General features: G+C 40.9%; 1 protein-coding gene across 2 annotated transcripts in view; it reads left to right on the top strand.

The window, feature by feature from the left end:
* myo7ba (myosin VIIBa) overlaps window positions 1-16,040 on the top strand; it is a 32,186-nt gene that overhangs the window by 3,111 nt on the left and 13,035 nt on the right. For both annotated transcript variants that reach the window (XM_007571372.2, XM_016681375.1), the window contains 26 exons: window positions 2,938-3,122; window positions 3,562-3,683; window positions 3,784-3,926; window positions 4,007-4,120; window positions 4,195-4,348; window positions 4,441-4,517; window positions 4,586-4,705; window positions 5,317-5,456; window positions 5,974-6,184; window positions 6,268-6,403; window positions 7,020-7,192; window positions 7,298-7,438; window positions 7,521-7,679; window positions 7,760-7,852; window positions 9,171-9,265; window positions 9,716-9,800; window positions 9,905-10,123; window positions 10,621-10,833; window positions 10,932-11,144; window positions 11,222-11,389; window positions 12,039-12,338; window positions 12,422-12,582; window positions 12,683-12,809; window positions 13,505-13,624; window positions 14,653-14,826; window positions 15,399-15,626. In XM_007571372.2, the coding sequence (XP_007571434.1) occupies window positions 2,938-3,122; window positions 3,562-3,683; window positions 3,784-3,926; window positions 4,007-4,120; window positions 4,195-4,348; window positions 4,441-4,517; window positions 4,586-4,705; window positions 5,317-5,456; window positions 5,974-6,184; window positions 6,268-6,403; window positions 7,020-7,192; window positions 7,298-7,438; window positions 7,521-7,679; window positions 7,760-7,852; window positions 9,171-9,265; window positions 9,716-9,800; window positions 9,905-10,123; window positions 10,621-10,833; window positions 10,932-11,144; window positions 11,222-11,389; window positions 12,039-12,338; window positions 12,422-12,582; window positions 12,683-12,809; window positions 13,505-13,624; window positions 14,653-14,826; window positions 15,399-15,626 (4,071 nt within the window). The remainder of the gene's footprint in view (window positions 1-2,937; window positions 3,123-3,561; window positions 3,684-3,783; window positions 3,927-4,006; window positions 4,121-4,194; window positions 4,349-4,440; window positions 4,518-4,585; window positions 4,706-5,316; window positions 5,457-5,973; window positions 6,185-6,267; window positions 6,404-7,019; window positions 7,193-7,297; window positions 7,439-7,520; window positions 7,680-7,759; window positions 7,853-9,170; window positions 9,266-9,715; window positions 9,801-9,904; window positions 10,124-10,620; window positions 10,834-10,931; window positions 11,145-11,221; window positions 11,390-12,038; window positions 12,339-12,421; window positions 12,583-12,682; window positions 12,810-13,504; window positions 13,625-14,652; window positions 14,827-15,398; window positions 15,627-16,040) is intronic.

The raw sequence follows: 16,040 nt of genomic DNA, 5'->3' as shown, positions 1-16,040 counted from the left end.
CCTGCTTTTATGTGCTGGACTGTTTCAGGGGCCTCCTTGCACAACCTAAACTTTGGGTCTTGTCTGGTGTGATATATATATATATATACATTGCGACATTGCTTTTTTTTTTTTCTTATGTCAAATCAGATTCAACCTTTCCTTTTCTTGGCTAGGTTAGTGTTATCAAAATTATTCAATTTGCTTGGCAGAGAGAATTTTGTTATTACCATCTTCAAATTTAAGAACTTCAAACTTCAAATTTAAGTACGAAAATTACCAGTTACAGTTTGGGAAAGCCTAGGATTGTAGTTACTTGGAGGCACAGCTGTGGTTGTTTTTCAAAGCACATCTGATTCTTTCTGTGATATTCATGGCAAGAAAAACAAAAAGACGAGTCTTGTTCATCTTTGGGTGACTACTTTCAAACGCCTTGAGGCCCCATTGGTAACACTTTATTTGAAGGGGGGTGAATAAGACTGACATATCACATGTCATGAACATGAATAAGCCTTCATGAATATTTATGACTGTTGTCATAAAGCATCATTCGGTAAATTATGACACTTTTAATACAAAGTTGACATTATTCATAATGTCTTTGATATGACAACTTGACATTAACCAAGAAATCATTACTGATATTAATTTGTTATAAAAGTATTACTGATTGCACTTTAAAAGTTAGGTAACTTTATATTATTAAAGATAAAGTTTAAACAGTAATGATTTCTTGGTTAATGTCAAGTTGTCATAACAAAGAGCTTTTGAATAATGTCAACTTTGTATTAAAAGCATCATAATTTACCAAATGACACTTTATGACAACAGTCATAAATATTCATGAAGGCTTATTCATGTTCATGACAGGTGTTATGTCATGTTTATGACAGTGTCATGACAGTTTTATTCACCCCCCCTTCAAATAAAGTGTTACCGCCCCATTTCCATCTGTTCAAACAAACACACATAACTATAACCAGCCTGGAAATGTCCAGCTTGTCATGCTGCTCAGGAAAGAGACCGGTTCTGTGTCCTGGAGACGAACGTTGTTGGGTCTGAAACGTCTCTGGAACGAAACCAAAAGAAGAAAAAGGAAGCATAAATAAAACTGGGTTAGATTTTTAATTTCAGCATATTCTTTATAAGAGTTGCATACTGCAGCTTTAATGTTGACAACATTTACTATGGTCACTAAAAGTGATTAATTTTAATCAAAATAACCAATTTTTTAAAAAAGTGGGCTTAGAAGAAAAAATTAAAAATGTAGATGATGGAGGGATACAGTTCAAAGGGAATGCTACCAAATACTGAGGGATTATCTGTAAGCTTCTACATTATTGGAACATTTAAAGAAATTTCTCATTATTGTGACTTTTAGAAAATTGTAATTACCCCACCTGAGCTAAAAAAAATCAGACATTTAATGTCATACAGCAAAAAAGGTGTATTTTCATACAGTACATATAATTATCTAGTTCCAACCATGAGGTGGAGGTAAAATCCTAAGATCACAAAGCCTCATTTGTCTGCTGCGTGCCACACAGTGCTGGTTGTTTCCTTTAGTTCAGGGCTTCACAGGTCAAAGTTGAAGCTTAAACTGAAATGCTCTGGTAAAAGTCAAGTATTTGGCTGAAAATGAGTCAAAACGGAAACCAAAATCAAGAACCTTCACAAGGCGGATAGAGGTTTTGACTAATGTCACGTTTCAGGAATATATGAAGGTGTGACTCATCAACAGAAAATGATATCGACACGACAGATGATTTAAGACTTTAGTGCAGTAATGCAAGTGAATGATGAAACAGTAGTCGCTGCTTTGGTTACTTGACAGAAAATAGTTGGGATCAGAAAAAAGAGCAGCAGTAAATCAGTCACTGAGATATGAGAAACCTTGAGATGCCAACACTGAATAATAAAAACAGATTTACCACTCTGTTAAAGACTATAAATGACTTATCAATTACATATTTTTCCTAATATGTAGGAAAAGCTAATATTTGGAGTTTGAATAATGTATCATGGATGCACTGTTCTGCTTTTTTACTGCTGATACTGATATCTGAGTTTTAGTATCGGCCGATACGATACAGGAAAACGGTGCTGAATTGACTTGAGATGTTTCTTTAAATGTTCAGAGTTACACATTTATATGACAACTCTGCACCAGTACAGCACATTTAAATACACCAACAGCTTCACAAGCTTGACCAAACATGTAAAAACTGCTTTAATTTATTCAGTCAGTGCAGTTAGGAGTAGAAGAGCCAATGGAAAATAAAGAATCTGACAAAAACAATAGGTTGACCACCACATGTGAAAATAAACTGCAGCAAACCTTCTTTCAAATGGCTCAGAAAGTGTAATTAGGAATTCTAAACAATGTAAAATACATAAAATAAGATAAAACATGACATTGCTAAGAGCACAAAGCATAGAATATAGATCTGCCCTTACGGATTGGTTACTGTCACCGATGCCCGATGTAGAATTTTTTTTTTAGTATCAGGACTGACGCACGTTAATATCAGATTGGTGCATCTCCAGTTCAGAATATGATTTACAAAGGCCATAAAAATCTGAGGAATCGGAGCCTTCGCAGAGCTAAAGGAAACGGAGAAATCATTCAAATCTAAAAAGTCTGCTAGGAAAACAGAACACTTTGAAATGTTGCTGAATATTTATTTACATACAGACGCGTCGCCGTCTTCCACTGAATCACATGACGGCCGTCGGTGTTTACGGGCGTCTCTGAGTGAAACTCAGATGTTTACACCCAGAGTTCGATGCGCCTGAAGCGCTGTGGCCAGTCATCTGTCTGCTTTTCCTCCACTGTGACGCCTTTATGCTCATGGAAACACAAAACACCATCAATAGATGTGCCTTGTGTGTAACGGAAAACATCTGTGTGTGTGTGTGTGTGTGTGTGTGTGTGTGTGTGTGTGTGTGTGTGTTCAGACCTACACAGGCTCCATTCTGGTGGCAGTGAACCCGTACCAGCTGCTGCCCATCTACACCACAGAGCAGGTGCACCAGTACACAGACAGACGTCTGGGCGAGCTGCCCCCCCACGTGTTTGCCATCGCAGACACCTGCTTTTTCAACATGAGGCGCAACAAGAAGAACCAGTGCTGCGTCATCAGGTGGGCTCCATGAAAGGCTAAACTGAAATTTTATTTTTATTATTCAAGAAGTTGCTGCCGTGTAAAATCCTTTACATGATGGAAACATTGATAAAGTTGGAGGTGTGCCTGTAGCTTCTCGTTTTGACACCTTTTTTCTTTTGTTTTTGTTACAAAATCTAAAATTTTAGATTAATCAGACGCCTTAACGTTGACGGCCCTAATTTAAATTAGTTTGATCTGAAACATTTACTGAGAACAAAAAAATGAGAAATTACAAAAAGGGCGAACACTTTTATCCCCAATAGGTTAGATTTTCTTTGTGATCATAAGGTTTCCATTTTCAAAGCAAAAGTCACACTTTCAAGTTAAGGCAAAAGATTAAAAAAAAATATATATATACACACAACAGTCATTTGCACCTGAATCAACAAGTAATTCCTGACACCTCTCCAACCAGCGGAGAGTCTGGAGCTGGGAAAACCGAGAGCACCAAGCTGATGCTGCAGTTCTTGGCTGCGGTCAGCGGCCAGCATTCGTGGATCGAGCAGCAGATCCTGGAGGCCAACCCCATTCTGGAAGGTCAGTGGGAGGAATGATGGGAAAATGCCTCTAAACCAGGCCCGTCCTCACTCTTCTAATCCGATTTTTATTTTTTAATCTTTATTTTTTTATCTCTCAGCATTTGGGAATGCCAAAACGGTTCGCAATGACAACTCCAGCCGATTCGGGAAGTACATCGACATAAGCTTCAGCAAGGGCGGGGCCATCGAGGGGGCCCGGGTGGAGCAGTACCTGCTGGAGAAGTCCAGAGTGTGTCGTCAGGTGGGTGGGGGACTCCTGCTGTAACGAGGAGGTTGGAGTTGGTTTATGTTGGACTAAAGAGCGTTCCGGTTCTCCAACAGGCCCCCGAGGAAAGGAACTACCACATCTTTTACTACATGCTGATGGGCATGGCTCCAGACCAGAAGAAGATTCTTTCCCTCGGAACGGCTGCCGAGTACAAATACCTGACCATGGTTCGGTTCTGATCCGTCCTCAGACACGCATAAAAAAGGATCTGGAGTCGGGAATAACGCGTGTTCTTTCCCAGGGCAAATGCACCAGCTGCGAAGGACGAGACGACGTGAAGGAGTACGCTCACTTCCGATCGGCCCTGAAGATCCTCACGTTCACCGAGACCGACTCCTGGGAGATCTCCAAGCTGCTGGCCGCCATCCTCCACCTGGGCAACGTGGAGTTTGAAAGTAGGCAATGACACATTTCTCAAAATCTTCCCATTGAGTCTTTTTTTTCTCTTTTCTGCTCTCCCGGGCTCAAGTTCTCTGCGTGGTTTCAGGCATCATAATGAGCAACCTGGAGGGCTGCAACGTCGCCAAATCCTCCCACTTCAGCATGGCCAGCCAGCTTTTGGAGGCAGGTGAAGTTTTTCCTCAGCCGATGAGGCCGAGACCTTTTCTGAACGCGTGCCATCGCATCCTCAGGTGGATCCTGCAGCGCTGGAGAAGTGTCTGACTCAGCGCACCGTCACCACCGCCAGGGACACCGTCAACAAACCTCTGAACTCTGACCAGGCTCTGGACGGCAGGGACGCCTTTGTCAAGGTAATGGCCACTTCCTCCTGCACGTTTTCCTACTGGTGGAGCTTGTCTCCACCAGCAGCATCAGGGTGTTTTTTTTTTGTTTTTTTTGTTTTTTTTTTTTCTAAATTTGGGTTTTCTGTCATGGACCCACTACACAGCGGTGGATAGTTGTGAAGGTAACGGTAAAAGTGTTGACCTTTAATTTTAGAAACGTTATGCCCTGTATAAAATGCTTCTGCCTCGGTCAGAGTGGATGATGAGAATGAGAAGTTTTTGAGTTTTGCTACAGATTTCCATTCGGAGTTAGGCCTGGACTTTGACTGGGCCATTTCAGTGGTTTTTACTCTCCCTCCATCATTGAACCGTGCGCGTTTAGCCTTCCTGCTTTTGCTCCAAAAGAAACAAACAATGTTTTTTCATGTGAAGTCCCTCCACCTGCATGATCTTGACGGATTGAATATTTGTGCCTCTGCAGAAAGATTAGATCGTTTCATGACAGTATCTGTGTGATGTAATATGTCAACATGTAGATGAGTTTTACCGACTCTGCTGCATTACAGGAAATATTCTGGAGAAATTTGCTTAAATGGAGAGGCTGCCAGGATAATTCTTTGTGTTGTTTTGTCTTTCAGGCCATTTATGGCAAACTTTTCATCTGGGTGGTGACAAAAATTAATGACGCCGTTTACAAGCCACCCGATGATGAGGACACGGTTCGACAGTCGATAGGCCTGCTGGACATCTTTGGCTTTGAGAACTTCGACAACAACAGGTCAATGTTTACCCTGACTGGTATAGTTTGGCTGCTCCTGGATCTTTAAATAAAATCCTGCTGTCTTATTGAAATTAAATGAGGGTTTTGGTTTCTTACCTACCTCTAGCGTAGGATCTTATTGCAACATCCAGCTGAAGCTCATCTGGCACCAGTTGGGAAAGAAATGTTTGAACTTCCTAAAATGTTTTCCTTTTTTTTAAAACAGTCCATTTGGTTCAGATCTTACAACATTTTTCTTTTACGATTTGGAGGGTAAAACATATATCTTCTGGTTCTGCTTTTAATTATTTCATCTTGACTTACTGCCAATAGTTGTTGCTCCTTGTTTCAAACAGTAAATTGCCCAAATACAAAGTGACACATTTTACCAGAATATTTAGTATTTGGGAATTTATATCTGTTCATTGGCCTTGTCACAGCTCTCTTTTCTGAGGTGGAGTTTTCTTTATTTTTATATTCATCTATTTTTAAAAAATCTTTCCTTGTAAAACATTTGTGCGTGTCGCTCCGGCAGTTTCGAGCAGCTCTGCATCAACTTTGCCAACGAGCAGCTGCAGCAGTTCTTCGTCAAGCACGTCTTCAAGCTGGAGCAGGAGGAGTACGCCCGCGAGGGCATCGTCTGGCAGCACATCGACTACCTGGACAACCAGCGCACTCTGGACACGCTGGCCAACAAGCCCATGAATGTGTTGGCTCTTGTTGACGAGGAGAGCAACTTCCCAAAGGTCTGTTCTCCTAAAATCCTCCAGACGCAGCCGAGCAGAACGCCGAAAAGGCTTTAATGTTTTTTTTGGGGCTCGTTTTTCAGGGCACAGATGCCTCCATGCTCCAGAAACTGAATCAGTTTCATAACAAAGGCGAAGTCTACATCCCTCCCAAAAACAACTTTGAGACCCAGTTTGGGATCCAACACTTTGCAGGAGTGGTCTACTATGACTCCAAAGGTACTGCTTAGAAAATTCTTTTGAAAAATGATCTACAGCGATGTCTCCGACACCGATACGAAAACCACCTAAGAGATCTGCTAACTGCTTTTAGCCATGCTAGCTAATATGAGTATTTGTCTCTCTGCATAACTTTAAATTTCTATAACAGCATGTTCACTAAATAATGAGATACACATCATCAGGAGTTGAAATAAGCTATAAGAGAACTTATACTATTGCATCACGTCTTTCTGTATGTGTTTTTTTTTGTTGCAGTTTCTTAATTATTCTTACTTACTTTCATAAAATGCAAAAGAAACTTAATTATACCACTATGGTTCTATTGGGTTTATTTTAGGAATAGTTATTCTTTGACAACGTAAAAAATTAGCCATTTCTTTTGTCCTGAAAAACCTGCTTTGTGTAATTACAGTGTAGGATGTTTGTTTTGAGTCTCCTGAAACCTTTTTGAGAAATAAAATGACAACCATGTCTAATAAGCACATTCATTTTTCTAATGTGTTGTTATTAATTATTGGAACAGGAAAAAAAAGGTCAACACAAGATACAAAGTCTATCTGCATGTTTTAAATGTGTGTAACCTGTACTGCGGTTTTACCGTCCCACGTTCTAGGTTTTCTCGAGAAGAACCGTGACACTCTGAGTTTGGACCTGATCCAGTTGGTGGAAACGTCAACCAACAAACTCCTCAAGCAGGCCTTCAACGCTGAACTGACATCCAACTCCAACTCGGTCAAGAGCGTCAACCCCAAGCTGATCATCAACACGCCCAAAAACAGCTTACGGGTAAAAAAAAGAAGAAAAAAACCCCACGGCCAATAAAAAGTAGCAAAGCTCCTTTTAGCACGCAGCTCATTTTCACATGTGCAACTTTCGCTCTTGGCCTCACAGCAAGCCTCCGATGGCAAGAAGCGCGTTCCGACTCTGTCCGGCCAGTTCCGTCAGTCCCTGGATTCCCTCATGAAGACCCTGACCGTGTGTCAGCCTTACTTCATCCGCTGCATCAAACCCAACGACTTCAAGAAGCCCATGGTGAGCCGGGCCTGGACCTGAAGGCACCTCTGCAGCGGTAACCGCCCCGTTCACTGTTAGTAAAACAAATCTTTTGTGTCAGCTGTTTGACAGAGAGCTGTGCATACGGCAGCTGCGTTACTCCGGCATGATGGAGACCATCAGGATCCGGAAGGCTGGCTACCCGGTCCGGTACACCTTCAGCGAGTTCCTGGACCGCTACCGCGTCCTCCTCAGGATCTCCGTCTGTGACCCCAAAACCGTGAGTTGGGCCATGTTGAAATTCTCCGTTCGACCCGTTTTGCCTTTTAATACAAGACGATGTTTGTTTCTGTGAAACAGGAAAGCCAGGAGACTTGCTGTGAGAACATCTGTAAGAGAGTCCTTGCTGGAGAAGGTGACTGGAAGACGGGCAAGACAAAGATTTTCCTCAAGGTGAATCCTTAAGTTTGCGTGGATGGATGGGTTTAGTTTAACAAGTTATTTCAGTAAACTAATAATCACAATCAAGTTTTAAATCAATACACTTTAAAAACATTTGTTAATTGATGTGGAATACTTCTGTTTTGGAGTATAATGTGGTTGTAAGTTAGAGATGGTATTGAAATGCTAAAGGCCACAAATCTCAAAGGAATCTTTTTAGTTGCAAGTGATAAAACTGGCATCTGTCCAGATAATAAGACATTTTCAGACCATTGTGAATTAAATTTAAGACCTGTTTTGCAATAGAAATGCACAAAAGACAATAGATTGGCGATAAGTTTGCACTAAGCCATAATGTACTTAAAAAAAAAAAAGTTAGCTAGCTACCATTGTATGTTAGCAGCTAGTTACCGTAGCCTCAGATGCTTGGAGTCATAGAAGATTTTGAAAGTGTGTGTGACTCAGACTTTTCCATGACAAAAATGTTTTGCAAAATATAAACAGAATATTTTAGATTAAATAGTTCTGCATCCACAATATTCAAGACCTGTGATTGATGTATGAGGCCAATTTATTATTATTTTTTAAATGGATTTAAGACGTTTTAAGGCCTTTTTGGATAAATGAATTTAAGACTTTAAATTCTCAGACACCCTCAGTTAAGCTCAGAGTCCTACGCTGTCAATCAGCAGTGCTCCTGCGTCACATGGCTTCACTCACTGGACACACTCAAAAAGTAGCAATACAAAAAAGTACAAAAAAAGTAGCAATACAAAAAAAAACGTTTGGTGCAGTGGACAACAAAAACTTTCTCTCACTTTTCTCCTGGCGCCCACTCAGCTCCGTTGCTCTGGGCAGAGAGCCATATTGACCAGAATACAACTCTGGATAAAATAAAGAGACCACATAAAATGATCAGTTTCTCTGATTGTACACCTCATAGGTATATGTTTGAATAAAATTAACATTGTTCTTTTATTTTATGAACTACTGACAACATGTCTCTGAAACTCCAAACAAAAATTTAGAATTTGTTTGCAGACAATGAGAAACGGTCAAAATAACAAAAAGATGCCGAGCTTTCAGACCTCAAATAATGGAAAGAAAACAAGTTCATATTGATTTTGGAACAACAATACTGATGCTTTAACTCATTAAGAGTTCAGAAGTTAATATTTGGTGGAATAACCAGGAGGTTTTTAATGGGGTTCAGTGCAGTGGGCTCTTCATTTTTCCAGAGCTGTATGTGTGATTTTAATAGAATAAAAATGTTTTTTTTTTAAATATACATATAGATAAAAATATAAAAAACGTTACTGTTTTCTCATAGGACTTCCATGACACCACGCTGGAACTGGAGCGAATAAAGGAGTTAAATGTAAAAGCTCTTCTGATCCAAAAAGTCCTGAGAGGATACAAATTCAGGTATGAGAGAAGTCCATGTAGATGGTTTTCTTTTGTGTATGTCTGTGTTTTTGGTATTTTTTAACCTGTCACAATAAGCAATTAAATAATTAATTGTATGATGAATTAAAATGAGCTCAATGCACTCTGTTCTGATGATTAATATTTTTATTTTACAGAAACATTGTGATCAGTTTTATTTATGGTTTTGGTTGGTTGTGTGTGGTTTTTCTTTCAATTTTTTAAAATTGTTTTTGATTGTTGTGTTTTATTTTGGATATTTATAATATTTTGCAGTTTCAGAGTTAAACTTGAATTTTGTAAAAAAACAAAAAAAACATTTATTAGCTGGAAAATGTCTCACAGCAACAATATCATCGTTTATCACAATAATTACTGGGTCAATTTATTGTGCAAAGTTTATTGTGATGGGCCTAATTGTAGTTGTACTTTGCTTCATTCCCTCTAAAGGAAAGAATTTGTGAGGAAAAGGTCGGCTGCCCTCGTCATTCAGAAATACTGGAGAGGCTACAAAGGCAGGAAGCAGTACAGAGTGGTGGGTTTCCCTCTGAAGAATCATTAATAACCGACGTATTCGATGTCATACAGCAGAAACTGGAGGTTTCGTGCATTAAACCTCCAGTCATGCTCTGGTTTCAGGTGCAGCTAGGCTTCGCGAGGCTGCAGGCTATCGCCCGCTCCCGTCACATCCACCTCAAGTACAAGAAGCAGCGGGTCGCTGCGCTGGTGCTGCAGACGCAGGTCAGAGGTTACCTGGCCAGGAAGGAGTGGAACCGCAAGAGAAACGCAGTGATCCTGCTGCAGGCGCACACCAGAGGTGTGCTGGCAAGAAGACGCATCGAAAAGATGAAAAGAGACGTAAGCTCATGATAAAGAACCCGAGCTTTTTCTTCTTGCTGGGTGAAATGATAGATTATTTTCATAAGCAGGACTTATTTGATGCAAAGCTTTAAATTAAAGTATTTTTTTCTTTTATATATTCAGGCTTACATAGTTTAATTCATACATTTAAATCCTAAGTGTTGATCAAGCCAAGACCTGCTATCTTCTTATAAATCATCATGATTGACTGCTGGAGACTCCTTTTTGCTAGCATGTATAGGATTTAACAGGAGTGGCCAAGTATCCAAGGAAAATCCAATGAAGGCATTGGTTCAACACTGACATCTGACACAGAAAGACCCAATGATAGATCTGAATTGAAGCTCTGAACAACCATGATTCTCCTGTTATGCATATTTAAAGCGATATTGACTTTCCATCCCTGTCAATCTGCGTTGGATTTAGAAATTTAACTGAAAGAAGCGATGTTTCTCTGTCTCAGGTTGTTGATCCTATGTGTCCTGTTCTTTTAGATGTACCTCTCTGCCAAAGAGAGGGAAGAAGAACAGCGGGCCATTTTGGCCAAACAGAAGCACTTGGAGGAAGTGCTAAGGCAGAAGAGAGAGACGGAGGCCAGAGCGCAGGCTGCCAACATGAGCGACCAGGAGATGGTGGACGACATCTTCGGCTTCCTGCCCAACATGGTGGTCGGAGGGCAGGAGGGCCAGGCTCCCGTCGGATTCGAGGTTCAGACTCTCGACGCGGTTGCTCTCTTCTCAAGCTGAGGTGGGTCCGTTTGATCACGATTCATGTATTTTCTTTTTTGTTTGTTCTTTTTTTACAGAACATCGAAGGAAAACGGACCATAATCGAGGAGATAGACATTGACGAGATTCCCGGGGAAGACGAGCTTCCTGAGGAGGACTACGAAGACCTGGATCAGTACTCGTTCTCCAAATTCGCCTCCATTCACTTCCAGGGAGCAGCCACGTCCACCTACATCCGACAGAGACTTCAGCAGCCGCTGCTCTACCACGAGGATGAAGGCGATGTTATGGTGCCGCTCTGAAACGTCTACGGTTCACTTGTTTCAGCCTGTTTGGCCATTGCTGAAGTTTGTTGCGTCTTCGGCAGGCTTCGCTGACGGTGTGGTGGATCATTCTGAGATTTCTGGGAGATCTTCCCGAGCCAAAGAGAATGAGCAGGCTTCAGCAGGGGAGCGCCATCCGGGATCGCTTTGTCCCGCAGGACCTGATCTCCAGGCAGGATAGACGTCTGAGCCACATGGTGGGCCTGGATCAGGTACGTTTCCCTACAGGAAGGTGAAGAATTTGGAAAGGTTTCTCTTCATTTAAAGGGGCAGTATTAGGTAAAGTTGTCGTTTTTGAGCTTTACAATATTTTGTAATGTTATTTTATCAGAAACATACCTGGAGTGTTGCTTTGATTCTTTCATCAGTGTTTGAGAAATCCTTTAATCTCTGTGGCAACCATTCATCTGTCCAAAACACCTTGGTCGACCAAGCAATGCCTTATTAGAGGCTCAATCATCCTGAGTGTTGCAGTTTCCAATCTTCTGCTTCACAGAGCAGCCCTCTGTGATTCCCCCATTCAGCTCCTTCAGACTAGTTAGCAGCAATTAGCAAACACCTGGTAGAATTTCACATCTCCTGAGCTCATTACAGGAGCTACTTCTCAGTGAAATGTTGGTAAAAACGCTGTTGAAGGGTTAATAGAGGAGCCATGTTGTGAAGACTTCCTGAAGGCAGCGTTTCAGAAATAGTAGGAGCTTTTAAAGAGACAGAGGCCCAATTTCAAGGTGTTAAAATGCGAAATCAAATTTCTTTTAAGTCCTATTTGATATCTACAGCAACTGAAGGTATCATAGTTACTTTATTGAGCTATAAAATGACTAATGTTCAAATAAATAGTTGAAATTTGCCCGTTTTCAGAGAGTGCTGAGGAAAAACAAAGAGGCAGAACCCGCCGTCATTGCAGAGGAGTCGGACCAGAAGAGAAAGGGATCGATCTTCACAGACCTCCTGACGAAAAACAGGAAGCCCTCCACGATGCCCACCGACACAGTTCCAAACCTGAGGTCATACACCGTGCCCGAAGGCAGCCCGCGAGCTAGAAAGGGATCCACGTTCACTGACCTGCTGTCCAGAAACAAAAAAGTCCTTCCCGCTAAAGGAAGCGTGAACGTGCGGCCCGTGTCGAACATGAGGAAGCCCTCCATCATCATGGAGGAGGTGAGGCCAGAAGCCCACGCAGCGTTTCATCAGACGGTCGTCATGGACGTAGTAAATCCCGTTTTCGTCTCCGTTTCTTTCAGAACGATGACCTGACGGAGGTGTCCAAGCCCACCACACTGCAGACTGTGAGTGAGGACAGTGACGCCATGATCGAAGAAGGGTCCACCCTGGACAGGCCCCTGTCGTCTCTTGAAAAAGTCCACTACATCGTGGGATACGGCATCATCAGGCCTGACCTCAGGTTCCAGCTGTTTGCCTTTAGCGTCGCAGGATGTCTGATTGTAGTTTCTCCTTCTGGAGAACTGCTAAAACTAATGTGTGTGTGTGTTTGTCCATCACAGAGATGAGATTTACTGTCAGATCTGCAAACAGCTTCATGAAAACAACAACAGGAACAGCTACTTCCGCGGGTGGATCTTACTGTCCCTCTGCCTGGGCGTGTTTCCTCCCAGTGAGCGCTTCTTAAAAGTAAGGAACACAAGTAGGCCGACTGCTTAAAGCTGCAGCATGTACTTTAAATGTGTGTGTGTGTGTATATATATATATATATAGTTTTTTACATATTTGGCTGTCCTTTACTGCAACAACATAGTGACAGTAGAAGACAGATAGCCTTCAACAAAAATCAAGTTTCCTTGTCTTCTCCCAGTGATCCCACTGGGAGAAGACAAAAATACTTCGCTCAGTCAGAAACAGCAAATAAGAGCCAAGAGGAGGGTCTTAGCGCTGTCAATCACCCTCCCTCTCTGCTACGCTCACGCTTTTTCCTGATAGTGTATCCATGAATGCTAGCTATGAACATTAGCATGTCCTCCAACGTTGGCGTACAAACGGTATTTCTGTAATGGTGAGTTGTTTCTCTGCCATTAGCACATTTTACAGTGCGTACACAAGCTTGATTGACAGCGGTAGGACCCCCCTTTGGGCCCTGATTGGTTGTTTTCTGACCGTGCATTTCATCAGACTGTTACAGCAGCACTGGGACAGGGTGAAGGAGTTCAGTCTTTAGGAACATATTACACAGTGACAACATGGTGACAGTTTTAACTAACATGTGAAAAACATTTGTTTGTTGTTGTAAAAGTTAGATACCTCAGCTTTAGATATCACCACCTGTGAGAAACAATGTTTTGATGACTGTCTGTTGTCTTTTTCCTCGTCAGTACCTTCAAAGTTTTATCCGTTTTGCTCCTGGAGGTTTTCCTTCCTACTTAGCCGAGAGGCTGCGGCGCACCATGTCAAACGGAGCCAGAGGGGAGCCTCCAGCCTGGCTGGAGCTGCAGGTTCTGATATGTTTTGTTTTTTTATTTTGTGGAGGATTTAAAAGTGTATTATGTTTAAACAATATATTTTTGCTTCTCTATGTGACTAAAATTAGATCTAAGAGCATATTTGATTGTTTCCCTTAAACAGTTTTGTTATGGTTTTATTCATAGAGGAAAACATTAATCATTTGCATCATAGTCATTTTGCATGAGTTTTTTATTTTTATCTTTTAGTTAATCAACACCTTAATGTAGATTACAAGTTTTATATTAAGGTGATTGGAAATAAAATTTAACACATTTTGGTGTAAAACTCAAATATTTAACGGGATTGTATTCAAAACGTCCCAAATTTCAAAGTTGCTTGTGAACCGAATAAAAAGCTTAGTTAGTGCACCTGTGTTGTGTATGACTGTGACTCAGCGAGAAGAACAGAAATAGAAATAACTTTATTTCTTAAACTCAGAAACAAACTCGGCAATGAAATCTGTACTAAACAATTTCCCTTCATTTCAGTTGAAACAAAAAACAAGAATAGAAAGTCACGCAAAATTAGAAACTTCAAACACTTAAACTACATTGAGTTTGAAAGCCTGATAGTCTGGGGATAAAAGCTGTTTTTAACCTGTCAGTTCTCACTTTCCTATGTCAGTAACATCCGCTGCAAGGCAGAAGTGAGAACAATGAGTGCCGCAGGTGAACGCGGTCTCTGATGATGTTTTTAGCTCTCTTTGTGACCTGACTGATATAAATGTCCTGTAGCGAGGGGAGAGTGGTTGCACCAGCGAACTCTGCTGTTGTAATGACACCATGGAGAGCTTTCCTCTAGCCCCAACCAGGAAGATCTTTCACTTTAGTTGTTTTTCTTTGACATTTATAATCTCAAAGATGCATATTTCTGGATAAGTTTACTATAATCAATTTGCATATGTTTTTTTTTTGTTTGTTTTTTTGTTTTTTTACAAATGCTGTGTCATTTTTAAAGGATTTTCAAGAAACTTGTGTGATTGATTTTTTCCGCTGGTCATTTCTCTGCCGTCTTGTAGGCAACCAAGACAAAGAAGCCCATATTGGTGTCTGTGGCGCTGCTGGATGGACGATCCATTAACCTTCCTGTTGACTCGGCAACTACATCCAAAGAAGTCTGCCAACTTGTGTCCAACAAAATCAAGCTAAATGACACGTTTGGCTTCTCTCTCTACGTAGCCATGTACGAAAAGGTAAATGAATCTGGGGCAGCAGAGCTGCCAATCAGTTTGATACCAATCAGTTTGATACCAATCAGTATGATACGATAATATCAATATCATATCAAACATAGATAAGCATTTTATGCCAGAAATGTTCCTTTTGTTGTTTTACAACCGTCATTGATATTTAATTTATTGTTGTTTTAAGTTTTTCTTTTAATGGAGCATTACATATTTAACATTTACACATAAGTACATAAGCTTTTAGCCAAGTGACTAATTTCCATCTCTGGTCCAATCAGCAGTTTGATATATTTAATGTTTAATGATAAGAAAAAAATGTGCAAAGATAATTAAACAGTTGTTTGCAATTTGTAGTTTAATATGGTTCAATAATTTTGACTTTAAGTTGATAAGTTGAATAGAGTTAGCATAATGGCGCTAGCAATAGAGTTGTGTAAAGTTAAGCTATGCTAAGATAAACAGGCTAACGTTTTCTGAGGTCACCATTTTAAAAACTTTTTTTCCACCTCTGTATGACTGCTGAGCAGATAAAGCATGATTGATTTTAGTTACTGATTTATTGGTGACTCGTGCTGAAGGTGTGGGCCCTGGGGAGCGGCCGGGAGCATGTGATGGACGCCATCTCCCAGTGTGAGCAGGAGGTGAAGAGGAGGGGCGGCCAGGAGCAGCACGCTCCGTGGCGTCTCATCTTCCGCAAGGAGATCTTCACCCCATGGCACGACTCCAAGGAGGACAAGATCAGCACTGACCTTATCTACAGGCAGATCATCCACGGTCTGAAGTTTGGAGAGTACCAGACAGAAAAGGTGGGCTCTGTTGTAACGTCTGCAGAAGTTGGTCAGAGGTTTACACACACTCATCATTGGCATGGATATTATACTTATTAGGGGCATTTGATGAGATTAACCATTCTCTCCAGAGTGTAGTGCTAGTAAGAAAACCAGAAATGAGGGTTTAAGTTCATATTTATTGTTTTTTCTCTGGGACCGAAAAGATTAATCAGTTGAATCGATTATGGAAATAATCATCTACTTATTTAGTTTTGGGTTGGTGAAGTTATTGAATATTCTAACAGACATGTTATCTATTGATGATATTGATCACTTGTCTATCACAATATACGTTATTTATTTATTTATTTATTTTTTTGATCAGTCCTAGTTGACAGTGTGAAATCTCCCTGCTTAAAATGTCCAGTAGGTGTCCCTCAAGGGTCTGTC

Source organism: Poecilia formosa, unplaced genomic scaffold (assembly GCF_000485575.1).
Source record: "Poecilia formosa unplaced genomic scaffold, Poecilia_formosa-5.1.2 Scaffold279, whole genome shotgun sequence".
Classification (NCBI taxonomy): domain Eukaryota; kingdom Metazoa; phylum Chordata; class Actinopteri; order Cyprinodontiformes; family Poeciliidae; genus Poecilia; species Poecilia formosa.
The sequence above is the reverse complement of the archived record's forward strand: the minus strand, read 5'-3'. Positions and strand labels throughout refer to the sequence as shown.